This window comes from Rhipicephalus sanguineus, chromosome 9 (assembly GCF_013339695.2).
Source record: "Rhipicephalus sanguineus isolate Rsan-2018 chromosome 9, BIME_Rsan_1.4, whole genome shotgun sequence".
Lineage (NCBI taxonomy): Eukaryota > Metazoa > Arthropoda > Arachnida > Ixodida > Ixodidae > Rhipicephalus > Rhipicephalus sanguineus.
In genome coordinates this window covers 13,665,721-13,677,335 of record NC_051184.2, presented here as the reverse complement: position 1 = coordinate 13,677,335, position 11,615 = coordinate 13,665,721, and the positions used below count along the sequence as shown (strand labels likewise).

At 45.1% G+C, this 11,615-nt stretch overlaps 2 protein-coding genes across 7 annotated transcripts in view; both read left to right on the top strand.

The window, feature by feature from the left end:
* Positions 1-494: 494 nt before the first annotated feature.
* On the top strand, positions 495-3,547 carry LOC119405361 (uncharacterized). Of its 4 annotated transcripts, none has more exons than XR_007417483.1 (9): positions 495-956; positions 1,034-1,141; positions 1,681-1,820; positions 1,897-2,013; positions 2,088-2,271; positions 2,507-2,599; positions 2,759-2,885; positions 2,968-3,017; positions 3,077-3,547. XR_007417483.1 is itself a non-coding variant. In XM_049418946.1 (3 exons), the coding sequence occupies exons 1-3, from the start codon at positions 949-951 to the stop codon at positions 2,155-2,157; spliced, it is 594 nt and encodes a 197-aa protein (XP_049274903.1). In that variant the 5' UTR covers positions 495-948; the 3' UTR covers positions 2,158-2,479. The 4 variants fall into 4 exon arrangements, 1 of the variants encoding a protein (XP_049274903.1); XR_007417482.1 differs by having other exon boundaries at positions 495-1,141; positions 3,077-3,297; positions 3,376-3,547; XR_007417481.1 differs by having other exon boundaries at positions 495-1,141.
* Positions 3,548-4,857: 1,310 nt separating this feature from the next.
* Positions 4,858-11,615, top strand: part of LOC119404619 (GTP-binding protein 2) — a 46,999-nt gene continuing 40,241 nt past the window's right edge. For all 3 annotated transcript variants that reach the window (XM_037671186.2, XM_037671184.2, XM_037671187.2), the window contains exon 1: positions 4,858-5,024. The gene's annotated coding sequence lies outside the window, so the exon portion shown is untranslated. The remainder of the gene's footprint in view (positions 5,025-11,615) is intronic.

Below are 11,615 nucleotides of genomic sequence, written 5' to 3'. Positions count from 1 at the left end.
CTGGAAGCACACTTGAGCCTAAAATATTATTACACAATCTCAGGAGATCTTCTACAGCGGTCCATGACAGACCATGCTTTATGGCGAAGTCCATAACAAGTACAAGTGCATCCCCAACAGACAAGGAGTTTGTGTTGCCAAGCGGGCGCGCAAACTCCAATCGGAAGAAGTCCGAGTTTGGGAGTCCATCACACGGCTGCGTCGCATTAGAGAGATTATCTTCGGCGAACTCATCGTCAGTAGTGTAGCAGTCACTAGCCGACTCATCTCCCACAAATGAACTCACGTAGTTTTGTCGTCCAATATCCTCGGCTGACTCACCAGCTTCATTATCGTCCGAGGATTCAGAAGCGCTTGAGACCGTACGTTCTCCCGAAAAAACGTCCGTAGAAGGCTGTGCAGGAGCATTCTTCCTTACTTTGTGTTGCGTCGATTTTGGCAAGCGGTCATTCCACGCTTCAGGCTCCAGATATCGCTTGCGGGTTTTTTGACTCGTGTTCATCACGCCTACCACAGATTGTCTATTTTTGCTGATGAGCACGCTGCAGCGGTCTAAAGACGTCCAAGTCAACAATGAATAATAAAAAAGTCAACGGTAATCGAACATCAATAGCCATGTACGCACGCGTGCGCGTTCAAAGACGGTGGCAAAGATTACCGACATTGCTTGACACGGCTTGGCCTTGGCTTGACCGTAGATGCACAGAACACTTATGTAGATACGTGGACTATTTTTTTAGTGCTAGACAAATTATTATTAGGCCCCTGCAAGTAGTACTTTATATTATATATTCTGTTCATTTCATTAAATCAATAGCAATTTATATTTTGACGTTATGACTTGTTTTAACAGTAATCTCTAGCCAAGCCAAAGACGAAGCGCCACGTTTTGACTTTGTCGACGGTCGGACACTTTTGTCTCGTGGTGCACGGCGTGTGAGCGTCAGGATGTTCGCGTTAGTGCGATTCTTGAACAGTTTTGATAAGAAAGAGTATATAATACCTGCCAATATCATTAAGGAGTTTTACCCAGAAAGCAAGGAGGACTTCATTAAAAGTAAAGTCTACAGGACAGAGTGGGTTGATCATGAAGACCCGGAAAACACAGGATCGTACACGTGTAGAATTCTGCTGCTGGCAGGTAAGTAAATGAAGCTAGAAATTTATTGCGATTCGACACATGCTATATATATAGGTAGCGTCATTGCATGCCAAACGCATCACCCATCATATCGGGCTCTGGCCACAACCTGTGCCCGCGCTGACGCGATAGCGCGTGGGCGATCGAGAGGCTGGCATATGATTCCACGTGCGTATACAGTCATGTGATCTACAACTAATGCTATTCGTTATTGGTATATGCTTGTAGGATTAATATAGGAGTCATCATCTAAATTATGTTGCTTGCTGAACAGTGCTGGCCGCGTTGAATTAACCAGCATTACTCTCGTTGGGAAAAATTCGGACATTTTTATTGTATCGCAGGGTATGTCCTTTCAGTAATGTCGATATATTATGGCTTGTTGCCTTTTTTATCTTAAATTTAATACCTATGCTGAATTGCGTTGCGCTTTTCACTGGCGCAAAACTGCTAAACACACACACACACAGTGTTTATACGTATAGCAGCTTTTCCAGACTAATATTGGCGCATTTTGACTTCATACGTGTGCCTAACAGACTCGGAACAAGAGCGACATAAACAAAGGGGCAGCAAGCGCCTTCCACGGCCTCTGATACACCAGTCAGATATTGACCAAGAGGAAGAGCTCATTGACCTGCAGCTGTCAGCAGTAAACACCAAGCAGACTGCAAAACAGGTATTACCCTAATTGCGCTAAAATTTTGCCACGTTTCTGTCGAAAATTGCTTATTGGTCTTCATTTCTTTTTGCAGGCACACAAAAAAATGAAACAGGATCAGGCAGCATCAAGAAGTGCTGTTTATGAGGAAATTTTGAGCAAGCATGCCTCTCGTGCCCTTGAAAAAAATAAAGCCGCCCGAGCTTTGCAAGTAGGCATTAAAATGTACACTTCTCAGTTTTATTCAGCACTTTTCAACTCCTTACTCTCTTTTCTTGTGCACAGACACCCTCAAACAGGCGTGTGGAGTTCAATGAAGACACCACAAACAAAGAACGCAAACACAAGCAAATGAGGAAAGAGACTTGACAACCTTATGAGAGTGTGCTGAAAGAGCGCAATGAACTGCGACAAGCGGTTGCCAAAATCAATTAAAGAATTGATCGAATAGACGTGAAGCTTTCAATGAGTAAGTATACTGCCATTTCTTATATTGCTATATCTTTGTTGTCAAAGGCTGCTTTGGTAGAACCTCTAAAAAAGTGTCAATGGTCTGGACAGCGTGCGCTATACCATTTCTAATGCTTGCGGCTGTTCGTGCTTTATTTGACACCGATAGCACAACATCTTATTCTATGTGCTCTTTAGATTTATTTATAGTGTTACCGGCATATATTTCTTAAGTGTTCTTTCTATACCTGCAGTTGTAGAAATGCTACAGGCGAGAAGTGCCCCTCAGCCTCAAAAGGCACAAAAAAGTGCCCCGCTTCTCGAGCAAGCACAACAGTCCCCTACAGGTAAAGTCTGCACAACTGCATGAACATTAATGTTTCTAAACTTTTTTTGCTGGTCAAAAAGCTGAACCCTCAGCTTTTTGACTAGATATTGAGAATTAGAGTTGTATCTTGATAACAGCCACTGTAAATTGTTTGTACACTTCTCTACTGTGGGTGCAGATCTGTGGGAGGATGGCCAAGACCTTAATGGTTTGGATTACAAAGTTGAACCGTCACACACAGCCCCCACCACCAGCAGCACACGTGGACACTACATCCAAGCCTGCTGCAGACGCACTCCCCACAGGTAGAAGCCCAAACGCTTTAAATGCCATTATGTTGCTATTATTTTGCTGTGAACATCAACTTCACTCCTTATTTCTCATCAGCTGCAGACCCAAAAGCCCACACTCCTTTTACTGACATTGGTGATGGCAAGGTAAGTGCATGACTGTGTTCCCTTCATTTCTTTTTTAAAGATTTTGTTTTCATTTACAGTATCACGTGAAAGATGGCCTCATGATTGGAAGCAAGCAGGCAGAAAAAATCCTGGGCCATAAAAAAACCTTCACTCGTAAAGAATATGGCCCAAGCCATATGGGGTCGCGAAGGATTGGCGGAGCGAAGTTATGGAGGCAAATTAGCCCCCAAGGACTACAAGAACCCCAACGCAGTCGTGCGGAAGCAACTGAGTCCACACAAGGTTGCTTTGATTATTGGTAAGATTGTGGTCAATTTAATTGTGCTGTACATAATTATGTATCCCACGGCTGTTTTAATTTCTGCCTCCTTTGCAGACACCGTGACACATTGGGGGTCGAGGCGCGGAGTCCCAGTTAAGGAAACGCTGGACAATTTGTCTACCATTTTGTCTCAAAAAATTCAAGACGTCAGGAGGACAAAGAGAAAGGAAGATTGAATGCTTCAAAAATCTTTTCTTTTGACTTCACATTATTTCCTTTTTTTTTAAGTGCCATTCACTTATCAATAAATTATTGTAAAAACAAGTTTTTGTTTCTAATATTCATTGAAGTGCACCAGTGGTTCCTAAGACCACTTGGCAAGAGGATACGTTAGGCAGGCGGTCCCACTTGCGAAGTGAGACCACTTGGCAAGTGGAACCACTTGAAGTGGATTATTGAACCTGGATTTGAAGTGGAACCACTTGGCAAGTGGTTCCACTTTGCAAGTGGGACCACTTGCCAAGTGGGACCACTTCAAATCCAGGTTCAATAATCCACTTCAAGTGGTTCCACTTGGAGAAAATTTTCGCCTGGGTTCAGAATAGCACCCCAGATTTCCGAGCCACTCGATCATGTGCTTCGGCGCATAACGTCAAAATACTGTGATAATTAAACAGGCGGGCACACGTACGGAATTAACGAGAAAGCGTTTCTTTCTCTCTCTCTCTTCTGTAATGAAAACAGCAAGCGTGCGGACGGTCCGGGACACTGATCTGCGATAGGAAACTTGAAAGCTCAGGCGACGCATAAACAGCTTGATTTGTTGTAATGGTTCGTGGTAAATTTATGTTTTGCGTGGTATTTTTGTTTTAAGGTATGTATAGGTAAAAACTTTATTTTTCCTCTTAAAATGAAAGACGCAAGGGGAAAGAGATAGGGTGTCCTCCGCAACCCTCTCTGCCCAACCAGCTAGGATGGCCTCCTGGACGTCGGGTCTTACAGGAGCAGGTTATAGGGTAGAGAGAGGGGCACTTGAGCAGTCGCCACCTTAGCGGCGGACGGCCGAGGTGCTAGGCAGCTAGTGGCTGCAGATGTCATGAAATGCTAGAAGGCGATCCCGCGCAGCAAAGCGAGCCGTTGCCGAAACGGAGTTTGGCTCGTTTGCCTCGGCTCGGACCGTAAATCCCCGGGCGCTGTTGTGAGCCGCTTCGTTACCGGGAAGGCCCGCGTGCTTGGGAGTCCATAATAAAGCGGTATCTTGTTGCAGGGTATGGGCCAGGACTCAGGAGGAGAGAAAGGGCTATTGTGGATACCCTACCCACTCCGAAATTGTAGATGGCAGGTTTAGAGTCACTGACAATGAGAGCATAATTTGGAATGGTAAGGGCTAGAGCAATGGCCGTTTTATCCGCCTCCTCAGAAGAGGAAGCATAAATTGAGGCAGCAGTAGTTATCTGGCCTTGAGAGTTAACAACTGAGAGTGTTTTATTAAAATGCTGATAGAGTCGCCTTGCATGTTTAAATTTCGCGCCTTAAGCACAGCGGTCGATTGCAGCGCCTTCTCCTTGGTGTCATCGCAAGTGTGATCGTGGTTCCACACCATGATGCAATGCATGCCAGCAGCTGATGTCAACATGGCGTAAGGTGCCCTGCTCTTGCGATTGCATTGGGTCGTTTGGATGCCTGTACAACTCTTGCCGATTGTCAGCGAGCGCACCAAGTTGATGCGATTACGCAGCCGACCATACCAGCGTTTCCATACGGTGAGCGTTGTCTTGCGAGACCATTATCGGCCCGCGCGAAAGCAACGGCTGTGACATTAGTGACGGTATCATTGAATTAAGACATCACATAAACAGTTGACGCTGTGTGCACGGTGTCAATCACGCTGATACATGTTATTGATGTGATGTGCGTTGGACACGCGCAGGATCGTCATGCCAGTGCGCTTGCTTGCACATTACGTCCCGTTGCATCAAAACCAAGGTCGCGCCTTGGTCGCGCGCGTAGAGTTGGCACGCAAATATTTGGCAGTGCTTGAAATTCGCCTGCGTGCATTGAACCCATGGTTCTTCGTTGCGGTTCTTTCCGATTGAGGGGTGGACGCAGGCGATCACGCTTACATGGTTTTGCCCAACGATGTATTATGCGCAAACCGGTTTTATCGCCCAGCTGCTGCTGCAGGTAATTTAGGCAGTGCCTGGGTAACCTTTGCCAGTGCCTCTGGCCTGCTGCCGGCGTCCTTACCAAAGTGTGGGTTCGTTCACACTGGTCACACGGTACACTTTCGACCGCGATCGAGTATTTTGATTACGAGTGGCTTACTTACGCGGGACGGCCAATCGCCGTTCAGAAATTCGATGCCGATCGGGGCTCGATCGCGATCGAAAGTGCGTGTATGACGCCCAAATTACTTTCTGCGCTTGCCGTTGTCAGATGGGAAGGGGAGCTGACACCCCAAGGCACCTTGTCCTAGAGCATAGTCGGCCCCGGAAGGTCTCCCTACCCTGGGGTTACAGAGCGGGAGTTTTTGATTCGGGCAACAGTCCTAACAAGGGTGCCGCTGCTTGGTGCAAAGAACAGGCGTAGCCAATTCGTAATACCACAGTACACTTATACCCGCTTTGAGGTCTTGAGCCACCGAGGCTTCTGCCCTACCCGGTCTCGGGGGGCTGCTAACGCGACGAGATGAATCGCCACGCACAGAACAGACGCAGCCAAATGGTGCCTCGTGGCCAGAGGCCAGGTCGGATTGCTGCCGCTCAAGTGATGCGAGAGCACACAATAGTGGGGACTTCATCCGTCATCACCACGGTGAAGCAACCGAGGTCGTGTGCACTCAGGCTGGCTCGAGCCATCGGCCCCCTGAACACAAAAAGCACGCAAGCCAAGGGTGACTGGCATGCGAAGCCGAGTCGAGCAGCTCAAAAAGGAGCCATCAAAGAGCGAAGCTTTTACGCCTCACAAATGGGCATTTAACTAGGTGCCTGCGAGTCAGAGTTGCCAGTTCCGCTTATAATAAGTGGATTTGGGCTTCTTTTTTCCCCGAGTCACTTGTAGAATTTCTCAGTCGCTTGTCGCGTTTTTTTGGGCTTGTTTGCATTTTTCAGCAAATATAGATATTTTAGTGATCATCACGTTCCCCTATAGCGTGGTTGTCGATGTCTTTGAGTAGTAGAGTGTTGAAGTCAAACATACGTTGGGGGAATCAATCGGTCGCCTTAAAGGAATACTGAACAAAACTTTTTCCGCCATGATTTTCAGTCAATTCAAAGATTGCGTGCTGCAATCGATAGAAACAATCTTCATTTCAGGCAGCAACTAGAGGGAGATAATGAATTTAAAGCGTTTTTCACAAACTGCCGCGTCTAGCGACCGCACCGAGAACTAGAGGAAGTGACGTTTGGTGACGTTACATGCACCTGAAACGGGCATGCCAACAACGCCAGCCATCGCCCGCGTCTCTCAACCCAGTCAGCTTCCACTGCGGTTCCCAAAATCACTGTAGGAACAGCATGGCAGGAACAATGTTCCTGGCTGGGGTAAAGTATCCGGGCTTTGTGTAAGGTGGAAAGTGGGATGAAAGGAGAGGTGGAGAAAGATAAGCGGTGGACAGGAACAAGTGCACCCTGCATGCGCCTCAGAGAATGTGATGTCACGGCTCGCGCTTGTGTGCAGACGCCGTGCGCTGACAATCCACCAAAAAAATAGAGCCAACTGTTCAAAAATATGCAAAATAAACTCTGTTTATTGGAAAATTCGCTTCTTCCGAGTAGAGTTTCGATATTTTCATCAGTTTGTCCAATTTTTGTTCAGTATCCCTTTAATAATGCACTGGTAAATGTACATTCAAACGGAGACTACCCTGGAGACAACGTTAAAAGTTAATATATGCGCTTTCGTTCCTATTGCGCATATTTTCGCTGCACAAAATAGTTAAAAAGATTTCTTCAACTCCCCTTCGCATTTAAGTGACGTTTTTATATTAAAAATATTTTTAAGAATAGTAAAATTTATCCAATTTCCGCTTCTTTTGGGCTTCTTTGCAAAGCCGCACCGCTTTTTCTGGGCTACTTTTGTGACGATTATTCGCTTGTTAGCTCGGTAGCATCTAGCAACACTGCTGCGAGTGTGCAGAAATGCTGGTGTACACAAATAAAGCCCTCGAAGGTGCGCTGGTCAGAGGCATAATTTTATGCGCCGTTATCCCACAATCGATCTTGGGCTTGTCGGCGATCAGCCGTTTCTGATATCTGATCTGTTGTCATGTCACGTTGCCACATTTCATTGTTGCCTGGATATGAACCCATCAGTGTCTCCGTTGCCTGTCGCAACTCAAGTGTTGTGCTGCTAAACACTTGAGTGACGGTCCCCTGCATCGAGGAAGGAAACAGTTAGGAGGGAGAATTGCGTAATGCGATAGAAAAATATATATATAGTACGTCGTGCACACACATTCCAAGTTTTGCTTGCCCCGGTTTTCCTGATAGGGCAAGGGCGCCTTTATTTCTTTCCTGTTCAGATATTGGTCAGTTGATAAAAGCTGCGAAGGTTTTGCAAAACCAGCCATGCTGCCTCTACAGTTAACTGTTAATTGTCGAGCCCCTGGGCAGAACATGCTTTTCTCACATTAGTATGGGACGGAGGATAGGAAACACACTTATCTCTGCAACCCATGTAGGAGCACAGTGTGTTGTCATCTAGAAGCTAAAAGGTGGTGAAAGAAGAGAGCACCCCTCTCCCCATTAGAAAAACTGGAAATGGAAGCCATTACTGCCCTCGTTGGAGGCAGACGCTTTAACCACCGCTGCAGTTCACACTAGCAGTAACAAGCTGATCCGAACTTGGGTTCCATGCTTGTGCCTCGGCACAGGAGGCGACCCTTTTGACTTGGGCAAGGATGGCTCGCTGCTTGTTTTCGTCAGGTATCTTAGCAGCTGGCCATAGAATGTGGCCAGTTGGCTACAGTTTTGGCAAAGTGGGTCATCATCAGTGCACACCAGCGTCATCTTCATTTGCCGCTGCAATGCCATGCCTCGTGTTGCATAGCTCGAGGTGTGAGCCAGAACAGAACACTCCACAATCACGGCTGAGCAGGACACCACAGCCACCGCCGCACCGTTTCGGTTTTCACCTCTCTCCAAATAAAGTGGCGACAATGGCATGGCCACAGAGTCATGAATGTTGGCAAAACTATCGGGAAGCTCATTCAATTGACACTTGGCAGCTCGAATACATTGATGGCTTGTCTGAAAAGACAAGCAAAGCTGTGTTGATTATGAAGCTAGCAACATGTGCAATGGGTTGTTGATGACGGCATGGTGCGTGCTGTGAACCCTTTAACAAATTTGAATAAGCAGATCGGTGGTATTCAATCTCTTTCGCCAGTTATTAGAGCCTTGAAAAATGAAGTCGAGGGGTTCAAGTCAGAGGTACTATTGGTTCAGAAGAGTCATTCTGAATTAACGCGAATAAATGATGCACAAGAAAATGGAAGCCGAAGAAACAATCTAGTTATCGATGGCATTGATGAGCCCAGTGGTGAAACCAAGGATAGCCTTCTCGGTCTAATGAAGAATGATCTGCTGTTAACAGTATAGAAGATGCTAGAAAAGGAAGGCAAATCAAGGACGGCCGGTCATTATGAAACTGTTGGATTATCGCAAAACGGTATTGAAAGCATGTTCGAAATTAGAAGGTTCTGTGATTTCAGTCACTGAAGATTTTTAACAAAAGTTCGAGAAACTAGGAGAAAATTGTGGCAGAGGTTCTTTGAGGAGAGAAAAAAATTGAGCTAAAGTAAAACTAGCTTTTGATAAATTGGTCATAGCCATCTTACCTTGGGATGAAGCCACTGACGAGCATCAGAAGATCACTAGAAGGGGTAATGGGCCAGGGCAGAAAATGAACGGTCCAAGTATTTTTAACAACTGCTTAAAACTCTTTTGGCTTTACACAACCCTGAATTTGTCGTACTAACAGAAACCTGGTTGGGGCTGATGATATATTTGACAGCAAAATAACTCCTAAAGATTGCAGAATATCTCATAATGATCATAACAGACGAGTCGCAAGCTTATTTAAAGCTTCTCTTCAGCTGTTTAGAATGCCTGATGTAGAGGCCTTGTTTTGCAAAGCATATGTGAATAACACAAGATACGTACTTGGAGCTTACTATCGACCCCCTGACCTTATGGTCTTGAACAACTTCAGCCTTATATGCAGTGTCATGTTAAAATTGATGATAGACTAATCCTAACTGGCAACTTTAACATACCTAATGTTAATTGGGATACTTTTGCAACTCAGTCTTCCAAATCTCCTAAACCTGAAGCACTCGACATTGCCTATGATTTTGATCTCCTACAGGTTCATACCTGTAGAAGTGTAGAACAGTGCATTTGTGAAGAAAATTATGAAATCAAGTTTAGGAATGAATGCGGAAGTGGAAAGTTTTGCAGAAATACTGATTTTTTATTTAATTCTACTTATGTCGGGTGGAATGATGCAATGTATGTGCAAAAACCCGGCCCATGTATAGGTTCAAAGGTAGCCCCCTTACTCAGTGATATTTTTCTGGCACGAGTGAGCCAAAAAATTCATTATGCCATTCAAGGCATGGATAAAAGAATTTTCTGCTTTGTTGATGATTTTTTATTATATTTGATGGGGCTGACTGTGGGTCCAATGCTTTGAATGTACTGAAAGTGTTTTGTGAATGTGGCCTGGGACTCAAGTTCACCCATGAGATAGCAAAAGACAAACAACTGCAGTTTTTAGACCTTTCACTAAGAATTTTGCCTTGCCGCATGTGCTGGATGTGCAGCCCTAGATCGGAAAAGCCCCTGCTCCAGTACAAGTCGGGGCATTCAAAGGTTGTTAAAAATGGAATAGCAGTGTCTTGCCTTCGAGGGGCTATGGTGAAGTCTTGCTATCATGCAATGAAAGAAAGCTTTTCAAAACAAGTGGCACGGCTATCCTCAGCAGGTTTCCCGGAACAGGCTATCACCAGAGCTGTTGATAAAGTTATAAGGATAGTGAAGGGCGTGCAAGCATCACCTTCAAGGAACCGCTTCAGTAAAGATAAAAAGCACTGTATGGTTTTGCCATACGTTCATAAATTTTCTCACGGGTTAAAAAAAGTTGGCGGAAGGTATGGGATTAAGCGCCGCCATTAAGGCTCAACATTTGTGCCAGGCCGTTGCTAAAAAGTTAAAAGCAGGGAAAAGAAAATGTAGCTGTGGCTTAAAAGAAGAATCGAAGCTAACGAAATGCCGAAAAGGAGTGCTATATCGGATACCGTTAACATGTGGGAGCATGTACAGTATGGTCCACTGTTAAAGGGAATGCTCGAATGAGCAACTTTCATTTTGTTGGCCCCCTCACGGCTAGTGGCTGCGGAAAGATTCTTCGTGCACGTTACTAGTCTATCGTAAGGGTTTGGAACTGTCAACCACCAGTAGTGTTATGCAAATCCAAGACATTATGCTTTTGTAGGAGAGCGATATTCGTACATACCCGAAACGCAGGCGTTCCCTTTAACAGTGGACCCGTCTGTACGTAGGACAGACTGGCCACTGTATCAACACACGACTAAAAGAGCATACAAGATTTCTGTGTGCCGTTTTTTGTTGACACAAAAATCTTGTTTGTTCATAATGACAGCTACACAAGAGAAGTAGCTGAAGCATTCCACATATCAAGGAAAGCAAGTGATTGCGTTAGCCAACCTTCCCTGGCGTTATCTTCAAAGGAAATGGGCCTCTTAACCAGGGGTGACTAGGGAGCTCACACGAGACTTTGCCTTACGGTTTGACAAGTGAATCATCTTTGACAACGATCATGAGCGCTCGCCTTAAAAAAGTATGTGTCGTTTTTTTTTTCATTAAACCAGTTGCAAGTTCAGCGGCGTGTGAGTCTCTTCTTCCTTCGTCTCGTGTTTAAGAAAGCGCTGTTTTATATTTTTACCATGGAACCTCACCAACTCGCCCGATTTGCGTGTCTTCTTCATTCCTGTCCAGCCTAAGTGCTTGCCACTTTTGTCATCCCCACCATGCTGTAATGTGAAGCGTGGAATTATTCAAGCGAAAGCCTCATCAGATGCGAAAAGTGACTGTCGGCGTCAATACAAATGGTTAAAAAAAAAATCAAACAAAGCAAAAAAGGCAACTAGCATGCCTCGTAGTTTCATGCATCATACAAGATGCCTAATGTCCATTAAAGCACTACAAAGGGAAGTAAGAAGCGATTGAGAGTAATTAATGAAGTGATTGACAAAAATGAGGAAGTAAGAGAAGTGATTGAAAGTAATTAAGAAATAATTGAACGTAATCGAAAGTAACATCAATATATAG

Coding starts and splice junctions, on each gene's coding strand:
- LOC119405361 (XM_049418946.1), top strand. CDS start 949: ATGTTCGCGTTAGTGCGATTCTTGAACAGTTTTGATAAGAAAGAGTAT. Junction 1,142..1,680: donor TAGAATTCTGCTGCTGGCAG/GTAAGTAAATGA, acceptor TGTGCCTAACAG/ACTCGGAACAAGAGCGACAT. Junction 1,821..1,896: donor CCAAGCAGACTGCAAAACAG/GTATTACCCTAA, acceptor TTCTTTTTGCAG/GCACACAAAAAAATGAAACA.